A 23,640-nucleotide genomic window follows, 5' to 3' on the forward strand; every position below is an offset into this window, starting at 1 on the left:
TCTGCAGCTGCATTCTTTGATTCATGATGCTTTGTGAGAAATGTGGCCTGTTCATTGCTTGCCTGTGGCCAGTACTTTATGCAGGTTGCAGGCACATAGTCCAGTGGATTGTTGCTATTTGTTCTTGCCCCCTACACCAACATTAAAATAAGCATCATTCTGACTATTGTTGTTTACAAGGAGCAGCCAGCTGGCAAGTTAACAGAGGCCTGAGCAACCTGGATCCATTGCTTGCCTCACTGCCAGGGGCTCACTTTGTGTGCTTATCTGTCATCCTAAACTCGGGCAACAGACATCACTTCTTGAGTACTCCACGGATTACAAATAGCACGCACACATGGTTATGCACCGTAGTTGCCAACCACATGCCATTCTACTTACAGCCCAATCAAGTCCGAGTTCATCCGAGCCAAGCACCAGAACCTGGCATTTGTGCATCGGGTGGCCAAAGAAGGGGAACAGCCGACCCAGGAGGACCTCAGCAAGGTTACTACTTTTACATTCTTTACTGACCACCCGCTATTTGATGCCACCTCTCTGTACGTATTTGCAGCGCAGTAGAGAGTGGCACCCCAAAAGCGTTTCTGTTCTCTTCTGTTAGTGCAGAGAGCGGGTTGTAGCACATACAACCTCCTGGATTCTCAATCTAGTACAAGCTTACCACACAGCATGTCAACAGATAAGGGACACGCACATATCACACACTATGACAGGCTGTGAAGTACCATCTGCTGTACAAGATCAACACCTTCTTTGCAACAGTTCACATATCTTGCAACATTATCTGTGCAGTGCTCCTTACAATAATTATAGTTGATCCCTCTTTTATAGGAATCGGTAGAACACAAAAGTGAAATGTGTCTTCGCAGAAGCTGTTTATTGCACATGCCGGACTTCGCAAGTTCACTATAGAACTCAGGCAAGCCATACAAGTGAAACCAAACACATTATTATTAAATAAGATTAGGATTCAAGTTTATTGTTTCAGTAGTGGTACAAGAGATGTTCCGAAAGCAAGTTTCGTCATGTTTTTTTAAAGAGAAGACGGTACACCATGTGAAATAAACAATGGCCATAAGAATCTACGCTCATTGCTGGTTCAGCAATGGAAGGCTCTGTTAGCAGAGGAGAAATGACGCATGCACAGTGCCAAAGAAAAGAGTAGCAGCAGACCAGTGTGCCCGAGGTTATTTGAGTACAAATCACGATGGCAGACTTATGTGTGCTGAATGTGGTCTCCAATGGAAGTGCGTGCTGTTATCTGGTATGAATGGGCACCTGTTCCCTGCATTGAACGCCGCTTTCTCGAGATGTCACTTCCAAAACAATGCTGAGGTAGAGCAGGCTGTGCAACAATTCCTTGCATCGCTAGGGCACAAAGTTTTACCTGAGTGGTTTCAAACTGATTGCACACTATGACAAATGTCTCAATGTCGGTGGTGACTATGTGGAAAATAGTGCAAGGTATATAGTTTGGTGCCATGGTTTTTGTAGCAAGCATGTGATGCCCCCTCAGGCATAATCTTCATTGGCCCGCCAGGCTAGGTGGCCTGCCAGGCTCGATAGGCAACATTGGTCACTGAACCGCAATAAACACCGACGAGCACAGCTGCTCAGAGTTGGTCATCGTTCATCACCACCACGCTGCGGAGGGTCCATCTAACGGAGGGTGCCTCGAGTCCTCCCTTGTTCATGACCCCGGGCAGGTCGTGACACTGGCGACAAGTACCCAAGGACCGTCCCACGCCGCCGCGAGCGGCGAACCGCCCCCTGCTGCTGCTGCCATGCCGCTGTATGGAAGGCTTGAGCCATTCGAGGGAGATGGGTACGCCTGGCCAATTTACGAGGAACAAGTCCATGTGTTCTTCCGGGCAAACGACACACCCGAGACCAAACAGCGGGACATTTTCCTGGCCAGCTGCAGAGAGAGAGAGAGAGAGAGAAACAACTTTATTGAGCCGAGCTCGACATCTTCTTAGACGCCGTCGATGGAAGTGGTTCCCTCTACACGGGACCCATATGCTTCCCTAGCCGCCTGGCCCCTGGAGATCAGGACGAGCTGGTCTTCCAGGGCGGTGCTGGTTAGCAAGGTCTCCCATCGCTCGGTAAGGGTGGATGAGGGATATGGGGTAGGGTAGTGGGGCAGTTAAGAGGCGGGGGGATCGCCTTGATGAAATCGCATACTCCAATGACGTGTTGGAGCGTGCCTAAATGAGTTTTGCAGAAGTTACAATCCTTCTCGTACCTTTCCGGGTACATCTTGTTTTGAAGGTAAGGGTGCGGGAAGGATCCTGCCTGTATTTGCCTGTAGATCGCTTGCTGTTCTCTGCTAAACGATTTGTGAGGATCGGGGTAACGGCGCCTCTCCGTCTTATAATGGTTCGTAATGTCTCTGTAACTAAATATGGACTGTGGCTCACCTTCCTCAACCCGGTGTTCCATCTCTCGGGCGAACTGGTGGGCAAGTTCGTTGCCCTCCAGCCCAGAGTGAGCCGGTGTCCATATTAACTCAACTTTCCTTTCAGGTACGTCGCGTTTACTTTGGAGAATATCTAGTGCCGCAAGAGACACCCACCCCTTCCTGTAGTTGTTATACGCCTTTTGCAAGTCGGTGACAATTCTTCCCACCTTGGGCTGCGCGAGTGCTAGCGCTATAGCGGCCTCTTCTGCCACCTCTGGAAAAGACGTCTTGATGGAGGCGCAGGTTACGAGCACATCCCGCGTCGTAACTGCCAGCGTTGCTTTCGATGAAAACTTGGGTAACGAAGCGTCTGTGAAGAGAGTGACCCCCTCTTCCTCTTCTACTATTTGACCCAAAGTCTCCGTCAAGGCCGCTATACGAGCTGCTCTGCGGCCTTCGTTACGACCCGACCTCATGTTTCTAGGCAGTGGCTTACTGTGGATTTTATGCGCCCACAACCTGGGTAACGGCCCCGTTTCCTTCCGCTCTGCCTCTTGCCAGCCCAACTTGGCAAGAACGCGACGCCCCGCCGACGTCTGACTGAGCCGAACTCTTTGATTAGATAGATGAGCTTCTATTAGCTCTTCGACGACGTTGTGCTTGGCCATGCCGAGAAGCTTGTCGGTCGAAGAATGCTTCAGAATGCCCAGCGCCATCTTGGTTGCCTTTCGTATAATGACGTTCAACTGGTCCCTGTCTTTTTTCAGTAACTTGAGGTACGGCGCCGTGTAAACGATGCGCGACGTCAAGAAGGCCTGGACGAGCGTCAGTACATCGCCCTCCTTCAATCCCCTTTGTCTGTTTGTGACTCTTCTGATCATGTTCGAAATTTGTTCCGTTGAAACTTTGATTTTGTCGATCGACGCCCCCGCCTTGCCATTGTTCTGGAAGATGACACCCAGGATACGTGCTTGCGTGGTTGGTGTTATGGTCATCCCGTCGATGGTGATGCGTACGTTCTCTTGGTCTCCTTTCTTTCTTCTTGGCTTGATGACGAGTAACTCGGACTTCTGTGGCGAGCAACTGAGGCCGCACGATTTAGCGAACTAGTGCACGGTCTTTGCCACTCTCTGAAGGGTCTCCTCCATCCAACTCTCCGACCCTGCCCTTGACGTCCACACAGTCTCCTGCTCGACCTTCTCAAGCCAGATGTTAAGCTTGAGAAGGTTGCCGCAGACCTAACATGCGCCAAAGAACCCCGCATGTTAAGACGCAGGGTGAGCTGCTCACCATACTGTGCTCGCATTTCAACCCAGCACCGTCCACACTAATGAAGCGTTTCCGCTTTAACAACCGAAGCCGCCGGGAAGAGGAGACCCTCGGGCGGTTCGTTGCTGTGCTATGAGGGTTAGCGAGTGCCCGCATTTTCGGAGACCAGGTGGACTTGCTGCTCCGGGACCGTTTCGTCTGTGGCATCAACAACCCGGCCATGCAGACGCGACTCCGGGAGCTTCCCGACCCCTCGCTGGACGACGCCATGAAGGCAGCGCTGGCAGTGGAAGCTGCTGCCAAGGACGCCGGCAAGATTGCCTGTGCGACTGGCTCACTGTTGGCGGAAGCGGTGGTCAACAAGTTGGCGACAAAGGGCAGTACCTGTGGTCGCTGTGGTGGTGCCCACTCCTCCTCACAGTGCCAGTTCTCTCTAGCACAATGCTTCACGTTCGGGAAAACTGAGCACCTGGCAGGTTTATGCTGAAGGTGGAGGACGAACAGCAAACAGCAGAAGTAGCAGCCTGCTTCAAGCCCAGGTACCACACAAGCCCGTGGCTAGGGTAGCCGTCACAAGGGTACACAGCGGGGGCGTGCGGCAGCGGGCTCAATTTCTTCCGCGGCCAGGCTACACGACGGGGCCGAGGACCCACTGATTTTCAACATGTGGCACACAGGCTTTGTACCGTCGTCTGTGCCGCTGTGCATGCTGACCATCGAAATCTGCAGGCACCCCATTTCCATGGAGCTGGACACAGGGGCCTGCATGTCAGTAATTTCTGGGAAACTCTTCAAGCTACTTTTCCCGGCGTGTCCATCGAGGCTTCGGGCGTGATACTGCGCAGCTACTCCAGGCAGCTCTCCCAAATCCAGGGTCAGGCACAGGTCAGCGTTTGCTTTGGCGATAAGGAGGCAACCCTTCCCCTTTACTTGACCAAGGGGTCGTCGCCAACGCTGCTGGGCCGAAACTAGATTCATGCACTGGGCGTTTGTCTGCCAGAGTACCAGGAAGCCAGCCTGCATGCGGCGAAAAACGTCCCCAGCCTCCTGACCAAGTTCAAGTCCCTGTTCCAGCCAGGGGTGGGCATATTCACCGGCATGATGGCTGGCATCTATGTACCTGAGGGAGCCCAGCCATGTTTTTTCAAGCCTCACCCACTGCCGTTCGCCCTGAAGGACGGGGCCATCCAGGAGCTGCAACGGTTACAGCGAGAGGGCATCCTGGTGTCCGTCAAGACATCTGAATGGGCCGCTCCCATCGTATCAGTCCTCAAGAGAGATGGCAGTGTCAGGATCTGCGGGGATTTCAACGTTACCATCAACTTGTTGCTACCGTCGAGAAGTACCCGTTGCCCCGGATTAAATATCTGGTCAGCATTGTCCGGTGGACAGAAGTTTACCAAACTTGTCCTCAGAGATGTTTGCCAGCAGCTGGTGCTCCAGGATGCTTCCCGGAAGTATGTCACAATATCGACAACTTTGGGGCTCTTCAACCGCTTCAACAACCGCTTCAGGTGCATGAGGAATGGGGCGGTGTACTTGGATGACATCTTAGTTACTAGCAGTGACGACAGGGACCACCTGCAAAACCTGCACAACGTCCTGGCACGACTGCAGGACGCCGGTCTTAAGCTGGGAAAGTACATTTTCTTGGTCTCCAGTGTTGAGTACTTGGGACATGTCATTTCCCAGGCTGACCTAGGCCCAGCTCCCTGTAAAGTTGATGCTGTGCTCAAGGCGCCTAAGCCCCAGAACAAGAAGGAGCTTCAGAGCTCTACCTCAGCCTCATCAACTTCTACAGGAGTTTCCTGCCAAACCTGTCGGAGCATCTACAGCCGCTCCATCTTCTGCTTCGAGATGGTCAGCAATGGGTTTGGAGGAAGGAGCCGCACCGGGCCTTCCAGTGCAGCAAGGAGCTAATCATCAAGTGCTGGTACACTTCGATCCTGCCAAGCCTGTCGTCTTGACCGTAGACGCATCGCCGTACGGCGTGGAAGCCGTCCTGGTGCACCGGGACAAAAATGGCCAGGAACGCCCTGTGTCGTTTGCTTCTCGTCAACTTCATGCTGTAGAGCAACGTTACAGCCAGCTGGACAAGGAAGGTTTGGCCCTCATGTTTGGTGTCGAATGCTTCCACCAGTATCTATGGGGCCGGAAGTTTGAGGCGGTCGCAGACCACAAGCCGCTGTTGGGGCTGCTGGGGCCTGACAAGGCAGTTGCTGTGCAGGCATCACTTTGATGGGTATGCTGGACCTTGAGGCTGGCAGCTCACCGTTACCAGCTGGTTTACCACCCAGGAAAGGACCTGGGACCTGCTGATGCCATGAGCCACCTGCCCCTGCCAGAGGTGCCTGATGCTGTTCCGGAACGTGCTGAAGTGTTCATGTTGGAGCACGCTTACCCAGAGGTGCTCTCCAGATCTGTGGTATCTCAAGCGACCACCCGGGACCCAGTCGTGTCTCAGGCGGTCAAGGCGGTGTCCCATGGGGAAGATTTGGTTCAGCAGGCCTATAGCCACAAGGCCGCTGAGCTGAGCTTGCAGCAGGGCTGCCTGCTGTGGGGTTCCAGGGTGGTGATCCCACAAAGTCTCTGGTCCAGCATCCTGCAGTTGCTGCAAGCGGGTCATCCTGGCGTGAAAAAGACCAAGATGGCGGCCCAGTCCCATGTTTGATGGCCTGGCCGGGACCAGGACATCGCTTACATGGTGCAGAGCTGCCAAATCTGCCAGGAGCATCAACGGGCCCCACGTCATGTGGAAATAACCCCCTGGCCGTTCCCACAGAGACCCTGGTCCCACCTGCATGTGGATTTCGGGGAACCCTTCAAGGGCCATTACTTCCTGGTGGTGGTGGACGCCCTTTCGAAGTGGGTGGAGGTTCTACCTGTCACCACTCCTTCAGCAGGCACGACCATTGCAGCGCTGCAACAGGTCTTCACTGCCCAGGGGTTGTCGGACGTCATCGTGTCTGACAATAGTACTGCTTTCGCCAGCACAGAGTACCTGGACTGGCTGACGAAGAATGGAATCTGCCGGATGATGGTTCCGCCATACCACCCTGCTTCAAACGGTGCTGCCGAGCAGGTGGTGCAAACCATCAAGGACAAGCTCAAGAAGAGTCAAGAAGAGCCAAACTGAGGATTTCCAGATGCAGATTGTCCGGATACTGTTTCAGTACCGGACCATGCCCCACGATGTCACTGGCCGTGCCCCCTGTGAGCTCCTGATGGGTCGGATGGTCAAGACACCCTTGGATGTCTTGCATCCGGACCTCTGATCCATGGTGCTGCTGAAGCAGCCGAAGCAGAAGCTGGTTGCTGACTGAGGATGCCGTCCCGGGCCTTTGCCGGAGTCGGGAGCTCCAGTTTTCGCCAGGAACTTCCGTCCTGGCCCACCCTGGTCTGCCGGACAGGTGGTGTCTCCTGCCAGCGCCTCATCGCTGCCCGTCCACATGCCAGACATGGCACAGACACGCTGACCATGTTAGGCCTCGCCTCGGGACCTGGCCAGCACCCTCGGCTGCCACTTCCGAGTTCCAGTCCGCAGGAGGACTAGCGGCAGCACCAGTTGCTTCCAGCGGAGCACCGCCCACCTCGGAGGTGGCAAGCGTTGCCATTGGACGGTTGGGCCGGTGTCGAGCCTGGCACCACTCACAAGGCTGACCACTATGGACCCTCAGGATGGAGCGAGGCTGGCTCAGGCAGCACCCGGCGATGCCACACCCGGCCTGTCAACACCGGTGCCCAGACGGAGTACTCGACGGCGAAGGCCACCGGACTGTTACTTGCCTGGGTAGCAGGCACCGTCGACCCAGCCAGGACAGAGGCAGAACCTCGTACATTGAATTTGGAAGTTTTTTTGTTGTTAGCAAACTGGGGGTAAGGGGGTGTAGCAAGCATGTGACGCCCTCTCGGGCATAATCTTCGTTGGCCCGCCAGGCTCGGTGGCATGCCAGGCTCGGTAGGCAACATTGGTCACCACACCGCAATAAACCCCGACGAGCACAGCTGCTCAGGGTCAGTCATCGTTCATCACCACCATGCTGCGGAGGGTCCGTCTAACGGAGGGTACTTTGAGCCCTCTCTTGTTCATGAACCTGGGCGGATCGTGACAGTTTTTTTGTTTTGTTTTGGCAGTAAAGTTTCTGTGTGAAAATAAATGATGATACTTCCTTTTGGAACATCCCTTGTACATATATACAGCAGGTGTTTTACAGAAAGAGATCCCACAGTTAAAAACGGCAGTCTTTTTCTTAGTTACATGTTAATATGTAACTAAGAAGGCATCTAAGAAGCAGTTAGAAACAAACAAATAACTGATTACACAATTTCTAGTCTTAAAGCAAGAAAACTTGTGGCAACATATCATAACATAAAAATGTGCATAATAAGCAACACAAAAAAATATATTGAAGGAGAGATGCAGTTTACAATGTTGTAATATAAGCCCTCAGTAAATGCTGGTACGATGATAATGCAGGTGAAGATTTCATATGAGCCATTGATAGTGCTCATGGCAATTCGAGAATGCACTACAGCATTTGTGGCCAACAGTCTGATTAGACATGGCCTATATCTTTATAGCTACATTGGTGAGAAAATCCAACATAGTGAAAGAATCTCACACTGAATTCAGTGGTAGCAATGATAACCTGATGAAGCGATCATGAGGAAAAAAAAAATTTGCAGAAATTGTTGACAATGATTGTCAATGCAAACTAATAGTCTGAGTGAACAAGCAAAAGAAGAACAAACAACGAGCGAAAAACGAAGGAGTGAGTGAACATGTTTTTCTTGTCGAGTCCAGCCAAGTACGCAAATGTCTAAAGAGGCAACGAAAGCTATTCGCTTTAAAAGCAAACCAGCGCATAAATGGTAATCTGAAGCCAGGGTATGTTGCACTGCTGATATAAGATAGTAAATATGCTACTCCTACTGAATCTTTGACCCACTAGAAAAGGATATAAAAGTGTGCTGAGATAGTAACAAAAGTGACATTTTCTTAGAAGGAACACGCATCGCTTTCAATGGTCATTTTACCTTCTGGAACTCTGATTTATTGACAAGTGTCAGGATTGGGGGCTCAATCCCATCGTCCGTGGTCCTTTGCCAAGATTGGAGTACGGCATGAATTCTAAGGTAGCTGGCCCATGCCGTCGTCCAACTTATTTACGCTGAGATCGTTGATGAAGTGAAGAACTGTTTCTCATCGAGAACGAGGAAAAGGGTTTATTTACAGAAATAAATCAGTCTAACATGACTGCTTGAGAAAAAGAGTATCAGTCCAACATGACTGCATGAGAGAAGTGACTCAGTCTAACATGACTGCTCAAGAGAAGTGTCCTCAGCATTCGCACAACCACAGTTTTTATACACTCGATCCACCGGCCATACGAGGCGGCGACTGTTCGTTTACTCATCACCAACTCGCCGCTGCTCTGCAGATCAGTTTACAGACACAAAGGCACACACATTCCGAAGCCCAAACGACGGCGTTGAAGGGGTGCCGTTCCGGGAACTATCGGTGCTGATCGAGGGTCGCTCGTTGTTTTGCGTCATGCAGAAGCGTGAGAAGCCCCAAAATACGGCTTCCCCACGGCAGCTTGTCCACGCGTGTCGAATCAGGTCCACGTTGGGGAACTCCGAAACCATTGTTCACACACCGAACTCGTCCCGTCACAATGTCGATGGGGCTGGAGGAAGGAAGCGGGTTTTCAGCACAAAGGCCGCTTCTTCGAACGCCTCCTAGCTGCAGTGACGGAGAGGGTGCGGAATGCGCGTCTTGCACCCCTTGTCGTAATCGGGTGGCAAGGTGGCAATCTTGCTTAGTGGCTCGCCATTCTTAACAGCGCCTCCATGGCTCGAAAAATCTCGACTGTCTAGCGCTGACAACCGCTAGGCAGGAAGAGAACGGCTGCTGGTCAGGGGGGGATTGATGTCTTGGCTCGCAGCGACCACTTGAGCATTGATGTCACCGCCCCAAAACATCCAACAAGGACCGGCAACTGCAAAATGAACCCCACAACACGGCTCTGCGCCGAGATGACGTGCATTGGCTCTCACTTTAGACTCGCTAGGCTTCAAAAAACAAAACAAAACAACAACAACAACATAAGTGCAGAAACAAAAAATGCTACATTTCGCTATGCCAATTTCTGAAGAAAATTCCTGGTGACAAATTCAGCAATCATGGAGGGAATCCTGCTAAATGAGAGGGGATCCTCTTCGCTTAAAGAAAAGTTAACACTAGTAACCCTAAAATTTAGGCGGGACCCTCAAATGCAGAATTCAAATTAGCATGCTCAAACCATCCGCATTGTTATGCAACTTTCCCTTCTTATATCTAACGGAGAAGTAATACTCTTGGAGAGTGAGGCTCCATCGGAGCAAGCGGCCGTTTTTGTGTGACATTTGATTGAGCCACGTCAGAGGACAGTTGTCGGTCTCGAAGATGAACTTCGCTCCATACAAGTAACACGACAACTTCTGGGCGGCCCAAACCAAACAAGCGCATTCCTTCTCTGAAGCGCTGTAGGCTTCCTCCCTTACATTTAGTTTACGGCTGGCATAGAGGATAGGATGCTCCTCGTTATCGTCGCCGACCTGACTAAGTACCACGCCCATACCTCTATCGCTTGCATCGCACTGAACTATGAATTCCTTTGTGTAGTCTGGTGCGCGAAGCACAGGGCGAGAAACCAATAGCGTTTTCAAACTTTGGAAAGCGTTCTCTTTGTCCTTATCCCAGTGTACGTTACTCGGTGCTCCCTTTCGGAGGGCGTCTGTTAAGGGACTTGCCAATTGCGAGTAATTCGGAATGTACCGTTGATAGTACCCCACAAGTCCCAAAAATGAACGAAGGTCCGTTTTCGTGCGTGGCTGAGAAAAATCTCCAATCGTCGCTGTTTTCAGCTCAGCCGGCCGTCTCATGTCCTGACCGACAACATGGCCCAGATAAGTAACCTGTGAATAACCAAACCTACACTTTTCCGCTTTCATCGTTAAGTCGACTTTAAACGTACGAAGCCTCGCATCCTTGTCGTAATAGACTTTGGCGTTCTTTTGAGCTATTGCCATGTTCTTTCCGACTAGTTCTCGGGTTGCGCTTAGACGTTCCAGTAAATTTAGCACGTATTCAACCATGGTTGGACTCTCCCCTCTTTCCTCCCACATCTCTCTTAACATTCTCAGTGGAGACCGGAGTGTCCTCCCATACACTAGTTCTGCTGGTGAGAACCCTGTCGCCTCATGTGGAACCGTTCGCAAAGCAAACAAAGTTGCCGGCAGACAGTTCTCCCAGTCCTCCTTGTGCTCGTAACAGAGCGCACGCAAAACTCGCTTAAGCACCGAATGCCACCTCTCTACACTGTTTGACTGAGGGTGATAGACAGAACTGTGTATTAACTTTACCCCGCATTCTTGCAAGAATGTGGAAGTCAGTGCGCTCGTGAATACTGACCCTTGATCTGCCTGAATTTCGGCTGGAAACCCAACTCGTGCAAACACTGTCAAAAGCGCGTCTACTATTTCGGTGGAGCTGAGCTCTTTCAAAGGGATTGCTTCTGGAAACTTGGTAGTAGGACACAGCATGGTAAACAAGTACCTGTAGCCTGATTTTGTTTTTGGAAGAGGCCCTACCGTGTCTATTACAAGTCGTCTGAAAGGCTCTGTTATTAAGGGCACTACCTTCAGTGGAGCTTTCCAAGTCTCTCCTGGTTTACCAGAACGCTGGCAGGCGTCGCATGATCTTACAAAGTTTTCTACATCTTTGAAACAGCGAGGCCAGTAGTATTCCATCAGCAATCTTTCCTTTTATTTGTTTATGCCTAGGTGGCCGGACCACCCATTTCCATGACAAAGACTCAAAAGGTCCTCCCTATACTTAGTAGGTATGACTAACTGATCTAAAATCCTACCCTTTCGATCTCTGTAATGCCGATACAACAATCCTACTCTCTCATGTATCGTTACGTTGCGCCTAGCAATGCCTTCTTTAGCTGTGTCACGTAATTTAGCTAAGCTCTCATCATTCTTTTGCTCAGCTGCCAGTGACTCTCTATCCACGCGTAAGAGTTGATCAAAGTTCTTTGAGGCCGGTGATAATAACGACCCTGTCTCGCTTGTGAGCGCGTCTGCTTGCTCTTCCTGCAGGCTAGAACTCTGACACTCTAGTGCTACGCTCTCATTGAGCTGGTCAGCTGGCAGGCTCTCCTCAACTGTTCTTTTGTCCCTCGGGCCTAGCTCGGATTCGGGTATTGAAGTTATTCCCTTTTCTGCTTCCGCTGGAGGAGCTTGAGCATTTTCAGCCGAAAGCGCCGCGATCTTACGAGCTTGGCCTCGGGTCAATGCCTGTACTATGCCCTCTCCCAGTTTGAGCCCTCTGTCACGCAGTAACTGATTCGAACGATTCGAAAAGATGTAGGGATACTGCAGTGACAAAAATTTGGAAACTGCAGCCTCAGTCTCTAGCTCCCCGAATGGTCCACTGATTTTGACTTTGGCCATGGGCAGACACACGCTGTGTTCTTCTACAACCTGTTTTATCCATGCTACTTCTCCGGTGAAGTCATCTACCATCACATAAGAGGGATGGACAATGTCCAGCGTGGCGGCACTGTCTCTTAGCACTCGGCATGGTTTTCCATTAACTTGCAGGTCGTGGAGATATGGACTTGAAAGTTCCATATTCTCATCTTTTTCCTCCACGTAGGAAAAAGCTACGCTAGACTTCTCGCAGTTTACAGCTATATGTCCCAGTTTGTGGCATTTGTAACAGCGAATTGGTCTAACAGATTCGAATTTTCTTTTCTGTTCTTTTTGTGCGGTTTCTCCGTTAAGTTTCTCCTCGCTCTTTTCTGCGGGCTTTTCCGCCATGTCTACAGGCTCGGATCGTCTAGTTTGCGCACCCTTTTTGAACGGAAATGGTTTCCGCGGTCCATTTCGACCGTCCCAGTTTCCCTCCTCGGCGTTCAACTTTCTATGGGTTGCGTACTCTTCGGCTAATTCAGCCGCCCTTTCCACAGTGTTTACATTACCTCTGTCTTGCACCCACAGTTTCACAGCTTGGGGGATGGTTTTGTAAAACTGCTCTAGACACATGCATTCAATGATCATGTCTCTGCTGTCGTACGCTTCTGCGCTTTTAAGCTACTCGACTAGGTTGGCCTTTAAGCTATATGCAAACTCCGGATAGCCCTCGCTATCTTTCTTGCCTGTGCTCCTAAACCTTTGCCGAAAAGCTTCGGCTGAAAGGTGGTATTTCTTCAGGAGACTAGCCTTAACTTTTGCATAATCATATGCATCCTGCACACTCAGTCTGGCGATTACTTCCGCCGCTTCACACGGCAACATAGACAGCAACCGCTGTGGCCATGTACTCGGACCGAAGTTCATCTTCTCGCAAGTCCTTTCAAAATTGCATAGGAACAAGCCTATGTCGGTCCCGACCTCAAATGGCTTTAATAGCCTGTCCATGCGGTATGATTCTGCCTCACTTGATCGTCCCAGAGCGCCTTCACTTCCTTGAGACAACTCCAAACGTTTGTTTTCAAGTTCAAGTTGCATTTTTCTTAACTCGCGATCTTTATCGCGTTCCTCCCTTTCTTTTCTCTCTCGTTCTTCTCTCTTTTTCAGAAGTTCAAACCCCAGTTCAACTTCTTCCTCACTGGCCTGTTCGGAAATGATATGCAATAATTCTGATTTTAGCATTTCCTTGCGTACATCTAGGCCCAGTTCCTCACCAACAATCAACAACTCGTCTCTCAGCAGTGTCCTTAACTCCATGACTGCTGCTTTACTGCCTTGATTCTGCTCTCTAAATCTAGCTAGGAAAACACAACCTAACTAACACACAACAATCTAGCTTCCCTACTGTTCTAAACAGAACAACCACAAAATGAAGCCTAGAGAGTCAAAGCAAAAACCAAGCACTCACCGCAGATACAGCACCATGTCGCAAAGTCCATCTCACCGCTGTCAGCCAGTTGTCAGGATTGGGGGCTCAATCCCATCGTCCGTGGTCCTTTGCCAAGATTGGAGTACGGCATGAATTCGAAGGTAGCTGGCCCATGCCGTCGTCCAACTTATTTACGCTGAGATCGTTGATGAAGTGAAGAACTGTTTCTCATCGAGAACGAGGAAAAGGGTTTATTTACAGAAATTAAATCAGTCTAACATGACTGCTTGAGAAAAAGAGTATCAGTCCAACATGACTGCATGAGAGAAGTGACTCAGTCTAACATGACTGCTCAAGAGAAGTGTCCTCAGCATTCGCACAACCACAGTTTTTATACACTCGATCCGCCGGCCATACGAGGCGGCGACTGTTCGTTTACTCATCACCAACTCGCCGCTGCTCTGCAGATCAGTTTACAGACACAAAGGCACACACATTCCGAAGCCCAAACGACGGCGTTGAAGGGGTGCCGTTCCGGGAACTATCGGTGCCGATCGAGGGTCGCTCGTTGTTTTGCATCATGCAGAAGCGTGAGAAGCCCCAAAATACGGCTTCCCCACGGCAGCTTGTCCACGCGTGTCAAATCAGGTCCACGTTGGGGAACTCCGAAACCATTGTTCACACACCGAACTCGTCCCGTCACAATGTCGATGGGGCTGGAGGAAGGAAGCGGGTTTTCAGCACAAAGGCCGCTTCTTCGAACGCCTCCTAGCTGCAGTGACGGAGAGGGTGCGGAATGCGCGTCTTGCACCCCTTGTCGTAATCGGGTGGCAAGGTGGCAATCTTGCTTAGTGGCTCGCCATTCTTAACACAAGAAAGACAGCAAGTCTGTGCATGCAGTCAGCTTGGAAATGTGGTAACTGGGCTTGCCTGTACGCACGCATGGAGACGTTCCCTTGCAGGCGGGGAAGCAGTGGCTGTGTCAGAGTTTGCCTCACGCAGCTGCCGACATTTACCACTTTATTGTAATGTGCCCCAGTTTTCACAGTTCTTGTACAATTGGTGTATTGACACCAATAATCTTATTTTTTATTCACTTCCATTTTAGGGCAAGATCGATGTCAAAAGAATAACTTGACCTGGCCCACAGCAGTGCCAACCACTCATTTCAACAAAAGTACATGAACAACTCGTAAAAATTGCTGTTTGGTGCAAGTCATTGTTGCTGCTAGCCTGTTTGTCCGCAGCATCTCGTCAGAACAATTCTCCAACTTATTAAAGGGCCCTTCACCAGGCGTCATTCCAAATTTTGGTTATACTCTGGATGGTGTAAAGCACCGTCTAGGGAGCATTTCATCAAAAACATCTTTAAAATATGTTCGTTATTAGAGAAGATAGAAGAAATTTAACTTCCTGTTACCATGCTGCCAGGAGGCGAGCTCAACTGACAAAAGTGACTCCCCCTGCCTCGGCAAGCGTCCTCAAGCGGAATCCCTTCTTTGCTTTCTCTCATACTGAGTTACTGCATTGGGTTCCTGTGACGAGTCCCACCTCCTTTTGTTTTTGTCTTCTCTTTCTTTGTTGCGCGGTGCATTTCCAGTAGCGGCATGTGCATTCATTAGGCGGTTAACTCAAGTCACGTGCCATGCTCAGTGACATTGAAAGCAGTGGGTTTGCTTGTGTGTACGACCTTGACTCTTTTGTTCAAAACATGGCTCCCTCAAGAGGAAAAGCGCGCAGCATTCTCTTTGAAATTTTGACCGTGTTCATGCCACGCAGGCGTTTTATATTTTGCCAACACGATCGCCACCGCGTGATCTACGAGCCATGCTTATTTGTTTATGCCCAAACCTGGTGAGGGGTACTTTAAAATAAACAGTCAGCATCTTAAGTAATTAAACAACTAATATTTTTTGGCTTTGACATTAGTATTTTTCAACAGACAAGTCAGGCCTCACGTGAACAGGGTGTACTAGTCCTGCGTGAATCATATTGCTGTTCAATAACGACAGGTATGAAATTACCTATGTGCAGCAAAGTACCTAGCAGCCGCTCTGATGTGCAGTAACAGAGGAATGTTGTTCTCTCTTGTGGAGAGGTATTTGTGTGAAGTGCCTGAAGTATGTAATTATTTGAACAAGTTCACTGAATTCATCACATTTTCTCGTAAACATTCTTGTGAATGTAAGACCTGTGCGCATAAAACATGTAACACAAAAGTTACATTGTGTTGGAAAATTCAAGAAAGTGTAGTAGCTTGACTTTTGCTTGTTGTCTATTCCTTTTATTGTGAAAGAAATTATATGGACACTCTAGGCACATTTCTGCTGTTGCTGTGAGGTTCCATATAAAGTCCAAGAGCAATGAAATTTACGCTGCGCACCATACACTATATGTGCAATGAAAGCAGCTCAATCATGCACACAAGTGAGGAAAGCCTTAAGGGCAAGTCATTATCGCAGTTAAAAAGAAATAGTAGTGAAAAAAGTGGGGAGGAAGTCTTCCACCTCGTCTTCCACCTCCCTTCCACCTCCCAAGTCTTCCACCTCCCTTCCGCCTCTCGCGAGGGATAGGGAGTGGCGGGGACTATCGTTCTACACTGGCTGGCCTGGCCGGCCCACGTGCGCGTTGTTTTCATGGCGTAGTTCGCATTGATGCAAGACGCAGCGTAAAGATTAGTTCACTCGCTGCTGCTAGCACTCTTCCTCAATCGAACATTTTGACATCGAGTTTCCGCGGTCATTGAGTGAGATGCATTCATATTTTCTAGTGCGCGCGTGATATGATGCTTGTTAATTTAGTTAGTATGCCTATGTTTACAAGTTTATACGGCCGATAAAGCTGCTGTATAGCTGCTGTATAGCTGCTGTATAGCTTGGTATAGCTGTCCACTAATTATCTTTTACAATCGATGCTTTGGCTTTTGGGCGAAACTGCAACTTGTTCTTTAATGAAGCCATGTCCATGAAGAGATGCATGGAATTTGTAACATAATCTGTTGATCTACTCAGATTTACAGCTTAGCATGGGCAGCTTTCCAATACAAAGGCTCAGTCTTGAGCTGCCATTTTTTTTTGCCAGTAAGCATCTGTCAAAACAATTGGTTAACTGAGTTCTGAGCAAGTGTAGGTATGACTTTGTGTGACTGCTGCAGCAACTACATGCAAGTGTGCGCACAGCCAACCTGGAGACCAGCCTGCGCCTCCTTGCACAGGGGGCGCTACCTTCCCACCTGCACCCTGTGAGTCAAGTTCTCTCTGCTTGGCATGCTTGACAGAGCATGACAAAACTAGCAAGAATTCCAAAGGCAGGGGGAGGAAGCTGTTTATCACTTTTAAAGGACAACTCTGGTTATCTTTTTGCTATGTCAGAGTAATGGCAATATTTTGTTTCTGCGACTCTCTTGTTATGTGTTTTATAGTAGAATTGTTCTGCAAATTAAAAAATAATTTTATGTAAGCAAAAAAAAGCGCAAAAACGAAACCAGTACCTGAAAGAGCAGCCGTGCAAACAGCTTAGTGTGACGTCACATATGGTAGACCACGACCGGCTTTATTACTTCGCGACCTGTTCACCGGCGCCGCCTTCGTAGCCGCCGATTTTTTACTGCTTGTTTAGTTCATTCTTAGTTCGCCTGACCGCCGCTGCTCTCCGTGGCGCCAGAACTTACCCCCACGCCGAGTGCGGGCTGGCGTAGCGGTAGCAGTGGCGGCTTCTTCGTTGTGTTATTGTGCTTGTCTGAATACCGTGTTTCCGGCTGTTCTGATTGCTGTCCGCATACGTGCCAAGAACGCAATTACTGCTGAGAGCTTTTACATTTCGTAGGCCGTAAAAATCATCGCCCGCGATGGTGTATTGCTGCGTTCCACTCTGCAAATCGAGCGGGCGCACAGCGAAGGGTATCACATGTGAGGGCTGTCTCATTAATTTGAGGGCACCAGCCTCTCAGTCTACTACTACTGCCATCATAGGCATGGACCGGGGAGGGCTATCAGTACCCTACCTTGGCTTTCGTAGGGTTCGTCAGCCGCCTGGAAGGTGCTGCATCAAGTGTGGCTCCTGTGCTTGTTAGGGGGCCAACGCCGCTTAAGAAGTTTGCAGACCTAGTGCTGCCGTCACTTATAAAGAATCCATTGTTTGTGTGCTTGAAGGACACCACAGAGCTTCACAGAAGGGCCCAGCTAAAGCTGATTGTCCACAAGTTTATGAGGCCATTTTTGTCCAATTTTTCCTCTGATCTCACAGAAGAGCACGCCAAACGAAAATTAATTAATGCCAAACCGAAATCACGAACGGTCCTAAAAGTGTAAGAATCTGGCTGACCTGAAATAAAGTTCTGGCCACGACCGGCTATTGTGTCTGGCAAACAAGCTTTTCTAGTCTGGTTTTATTCATTTTTCATCTAGAGTGCGTCTTGAAATGATTAACAATCGGGTGAATGCTCCTGAAAACGAGTAAGTGTGCATAGCGCGCTTTTTGTCGTAAATTGGTGGAAAGTAGCACGGCTTCGCCCTGGGATGCTGCTAGCTACAGAGCAGAAGCAATCGTGTTCAGGTTGTGCAGCTGTGCGCGCAAATAAAAAAAAAGCGCCGCTTGAGTAGCACCAGAGCCGCGCCCACCACTACAACCACTCTTTTAGCTTGTTTTAGCTGCAAAACTGCTGCGCTGAGAAAGAAAAATATTACCGCTATCAGCCTTTAGTCGGGTACAGCTTTTTGTGGCTATGCAGGGGAATTGCTACGAGCGCGATCGAGACGCTTGCTTCTGCACTGTTCTCGCGCGCTCATGAGCCAGATTAGGCGCGTAAGCTGAGAGCTCGCGCTCTTAACTACCGCTGTATACAGAAAGCTGTCCGCGATTATTGCATCTGATGAATATTAACACGTCTTTGCGGTGCGTGCTCAAACGATGCGGTTTAACTCGGCCTACTGGCTACATGGTAACGCAAGCGTACTGAAGCTAACAGAAGCGTACAGCGGGCGCTGCCGAAATGAGGGTAGCTTGTGGCGCCACCTGTTGCGGCGCGCCGTCCCTCCTGAACAGTCACGTGATATTTACGCGGACACGCGCCGCCATAGGAGCCGGCGTAGTGAGCAGGTCGCGAGTAATAAAGCCGGTCGTGTGGTAGACCGACGGGGAAAGCAAGCAAGGCATGCCTGGCCCACCAGTGCAGAATTTGCCCGGAAGAACACTGCTGACAGTCCAAAGCACTGAATGGCACATTTGTTTACATCGGCTGGTACAGTGACCACTCGTCATTCGCTTTAAAGATAATGCAAGCCATTTATCAGTGACATCAAGTAATGTCAAAACGTAATCAATGTCAGTAATCAAAATCAAAGCGGCAACAGGGACCGGACCAGTCCGGCAACCCGGACTGGTCCGCAGGTTGAGGCTCGGTGAGGCCGAAGTGTACCAGGGATGTGTGAAATCGGCTGTTTGCTATTGTGGACAGCCAAGTTTTTTTAGACGATACGAGCACCACGAAATTAATTCGTCGTGAGAATATTATTACCAGCCTATTTTTGTGTCCACTGCAGGACAAAGACCTCTCCTTGAAATCTCCAATTAACCAAGTGACACCTCTATATTTAAATTGTGGGTCTTAAATGCCTTTGCTGATTAAAGGCACTGGATGTGAAGGCCAACGCGTGCGAGGGGTGTATGAGATCGGCTCTCCGCTATCGCGAACAGCCAATTTTTTATGCGGACACCCCCTGGCACACATCGGCCTCCGCGACTCCAACCCACGGGCCGTCCTGCTTCCAGCTTCAATCCCCCCCACTAGCCCTTGGGTGCCCTGGAGATCCTGAGCCGCCTGCTTTATTATAACCTCAGGTGTTCTCCTCAGGCTTCCATTTGCCGGTTACATATGCCCTCCTGGAACAGTGTTTGTAAAGAATCCAGCCTGTCGTTGTGACGAAAAAAGTGACCCGTGACATACTACACTAGTCAAAACCTTGCCCCTTCAGACACAGCGATCACCAAATGGCACGTCCATGCCCACTGACTCACCGTGCGGGCAGCCAGTGGCAGAGCGTAAACAAACTCGACCGCACTCCACAATGCCGGCATGTGTAGGGGACAAACGCGTACAACATGTGTTAAGAAACCTTCTCTGTATTGCCTAGGCAGACTCATATAGTATTCAAGGAGCAAAAGCTCAGAGATTTTCTCTCTCATGCGCGCTCTTACTCATGCCTGTGCACAAACGGCTGCCGAACCCTCAAATGAATGTCTCGTGCGGGAGCACGGCTCAGCGCAATCTGTTTGTGGTGCAGTTGGCGCGGTCCATTTGTGTTTCGGAGGGTAGGGCAGCGTAGAGCTATGGGTGCAGCCCATTCGTGTTCGGAGGGGTGGAAGGGCGATGGGAGAGAGCTGCGCAAAGATAACTGGAAAATGAGCATGTGGCGGCTGTTGGAGCAGCGGCCCATCGTGCAGCGGCTTGAATTTCTCGTTTTCTTTTTCTTTTCAATGATTTCGTTTTTCACTACCTTTCGGCTCGAACACCCAGCAGCCAGACTTCATCGTTATAACTGATAATGTGGCATCGGGGCATTGTAGTAAGCAGGTTATTTCACCATGGAAAACATGGAAAAGTCGATGGTGCAGCAGCTTCTCGTTGTTATAACCAATATATTGTTAAAACTGGTATTGTTATAAGTGGGTTCAACTGTACCTGCAAAACCAGCTAGCGGGAGACTGTAGTATATGGGTTATATGCTGCCTAACTTATTGTTCTTCGTACTCTTTTCATGCACACAATCCGTGTGTTCCATAAGGTAGTCCTCAATTAAGACTTTGTGTGTATTATCATTCAATTAGAGGGTGCTTAGTTTTCTCACGGGAACTCTGACGCCAGTACTCACACCGCTGGTAGCTGAACGAGGCAGTTGTATACGCTGCTGTATCGAAGGGGCGTCCATTTGTTGTCCATTTGGGACAAGAGGCAATCAGTGCATCTCGGAAGCTAAATAATGAGTCAGCAAAACAATACATAAAAATACATCTTTGCATGTAGTCACATTTAATGCAGAGAAGTGCCGGCGAGCGCGACTGGCAGTCTTTGAGAACAGGAATGTGTCGACGTTGATAGTGTGTTGTGTCGTTGCTGCTCACTTTTTGTGTGAAAGATGGAAGCTGTATAGTTCACCGTCACAGAATGGAAACTTATAATACATGTAATGTTCAGAAGTGCTTTGGCTGAGGCCATATGGTATGGCGTGACTGTATGGTGTGCTGCAGAAGTAGAGGCGCACGAACACGAAAAACAATAAGTTAGTGTGGACCTTGTGCAAGGTCTCTGTTTGTTTCTTGTGTATTATGCAGCGCAACAATGCACCATGCAGTTACCCCTAATGTCCATCACTCAATCTCAAATGGCTTTCTGGTGCTGTATACAGATTGCACCATGTCATCATTCTCTGTGCAATCCACTCTGTTATATAATACAGATTTCTTGGGCGACTCTGCAACCATCACGTACGTGGATGGTCGTCTATGCCTAACACCAAGCACTTTGCCATTTGCCTTGCAAGTCTCTGTTGCCTTTGAAATTAGACAAGAATTTGTAATTTAGATGTGAAAGCTCTGACATTGTAGGAGAGCCGAGGCTCATAGCACTCAGTCTGCATGCTGCAACTTCAGGGCGGTATGCAAACCCACAAATCTGGTATTTAACTGCACAGACTGGAAACTTGGCCGTTTCATTTTTGTTTGTTGCTGCCCGTTGCAACTGGTGCTGTGTGTGTGCGTAGGACAAAGGCAGCACGGCGCTGCATGTGGCTGCGCGCAGTGGCCAGGCCTGCCAGGTGGAGCTGCTGCTGGTGTACGGGGCCGACCCGACTGCCAGGGACTCGCAGGGCATGACGCCTGCTGACTGTGCCAGGTAGGTTGATGGTGGTGTCGCGTCCTATAATGTTTTGTCCACCGCTTCTTGCCACTGACGCGTCATGGGAACATCTTCACATAGCCAATTTTGTGCTTGTTTCGTGGCTTTTGCTTATTTGTAGCCTCCCAGGTCCCTTGCTTTCTGTGCCATCTACTATGCAGACAGGGGAGTGGACTTCTATTTTCTGTGTAGTTAATGCCATGCTGGGGCGGCTTCTAGGAATCATGCGAAGGTGTGCACCCAGTAAGATGGCAGACGCTCGGGTAGCTGAGCTCTCACAAGAACAATGTTGGTCTCGAAATTTTGCTGGATCCTGAGATGATTGTTTGGATGTCACTCGTAGCACTGACTCTGAAGATGGGGACCAAGAGCATTCTTTTATTTCAGACTATAGAGACACACAAAGCCAGCCCGGACAGTCGTCAGCTGTTTGGCAGCAAGTGTCGTTTTATGCCTTTTGAGGGCTGACTGATTTCTTGTGCCAGTTGAGATGTCATAGAAGCATTGGCATGATTTTATATATTTGCTGCGTCTTTGTAGTGTATGGTGGAGATTTGGTGTGCTCAGCCCAGCAAAGTCTGACGTTCTGCACAATATTTCTGGCACCTGCTGGAAAGGGGCAGCTTCTTCTTGGCAGAAAGCAGTTTCTGTGGCACAGCTACTAATTATTAGCTAGAACATTGAAACTGTCATGTCTTTAGCAAAACATGGTCTTTACGCCACAGTTGAAAGAAGCGAGAAGAGATGCAGGATAAAGCACTACCACCACCTGAAGTGTACAGTCGAAACCCGCAATAGTGAAACCCGCAATAACGAAATCCCGTGACCAGGAAATTCTTGTGGCAACGAAATTTTGTATTCCTGGTGAACGCCTATAGGATTCAGTGCATTTCGTACTTCTCGACGAGGAAGTGTCGCTGTACTGCAATCTCGCATAACAAAGTTTGCCTAAACATAACTCCACATATTACCTGCTCATGCAAGACTAGCAGGCTCCAAAATGTGCTTAAATGTGAGTGCTTTGCACTAAAATTGCATAAGATACGACCACATTACACATGCATGGGCACCACCATGTTTGTTTACAAAAACAACTGAGTGCTGGAAACATGTCGTGGCCGCCGTCTTTTTTGTTGATCACCCGTTTGAAGTGGCAGCGTGTTGCTACTGACATGTGATGATAGTTTTCGCACGCCTAGTGCAGTGCGGTATGTGTGCCTTGGCGAGAAAAATGCCACAAAAACAAGGGATTCCACTTTCCACCAGTGTGGAATTGTTTGTGGTGCTTGAGATGGCAATCGCAGCATGAAGTGCCACGCATCGGGCCGTGATTGAGCGGTCGTCCAGGAATGCGCATTCCTTGCTTCAAGAATGCTTGTTTTGGTGCCACCTGACAGGGATCGCGTGCGGGCTCAGCACCGGACGTAGATTTGCGCAAAGGGGCCGCAATCTCAATCGACTGCTTTCGGTTGTACGAGATATAATTACTTTCATGCTCGGCACCGGGCATGTTGGTGCCTACGGGTGAGAGCATGCGCTGGAAAAATGCTGCTGCATGCTTGGAGCGCTGTTGCTCTGCGTCCGGTACCGAGTTACGCAAAATCTCGCAAAAGTGATCGTACCTCCGAGATCAATTGACCGAGAATACTGCTCCATGGCAGTGCTGCCACTGCTGATCGATGCATACGGCATACTTTGTACAACCAGCAATGTGGTTCTATATCCTCAAGCAAGCTTACCAAAGCAGGCTGACAAAATTTTGACTGTACGGTCTTGTTCTGCGACGCATTACCCATCTGTGCAGTCTCATTTCGTAACAACGAAATACTCGCAAAAGTGAGTTTTTTCGCCTCACCCACCGATTTTATTATAGTGAGGTTCAACTGGGTTCATGTCGCATGGGTGCATTTTGTATCGGGTTGCATACGATAGGCTATGAGTTGATCACAAGGGAATATAATCACAATCATTTATCTGCCCTTGTGATCACCTCACATGCAACCCACTTGCTATGAAATGCATTTTTTTACATGAGTAAACTTAACTGGGGGTACTGTTTAATCTTTCCTCTCTTCTCTATTTCTCTTTCAATTGTGGTGCTAAACACCGTGTCGCAATATTGAAACCCATTAGCCGAACAGGAAGCTCTTCTACAAAACATTCATGGTCCATAGGAAATTGAAGTAA

At 49.4% G+C, this 23,640-nt stretch overlaps 1 protein-coding gene across 4 annotated transcripts in view; it reads left to right on the top strand.

The window, feature by feature from the left end:
* Git (ARF GTPase-activating protein GIT1) overlaps positions 1-23,640 on the top strand; it is a 339,341-nt gene that overhangs the window by 74,118 nt on the left and 241,583 nt on the right. For all 4 annotated transcript variants that reach the window (XM_070533467.1, XM_070533465.1, XM_070533466.1 and 1 more), the window contains exons 4-6: positions 384-486; positions 16,717-16,803; positions 21,320-21,450. In XM_070533467.1, the coding sequence (XP_070389568.1) occupies positions 384-486; positions 16,717-16,803; positions 21,320-21,450 (321 nt within the window). The remainder of the gene's footprint in view (positions 1-383; positions 487-16,716; positions 16,804-21,319; positions 21,451-23,640) is intronic.

Source organism: Dermacentor albipictus, chromosome 2, assembly GCF_038994185.2.
Source record: "Dermacentor albipictus isolate Rhodes 1998 colony chromosome 2, USDA_Dalb.pri_finalv2, whole genome shotgun sequence".
NCBI lineage: Eukaryota > Metazoa > Arthropoda > Arachnida > Ixodida > Ixodidae > Dermacentor > Dermacentor albipictus.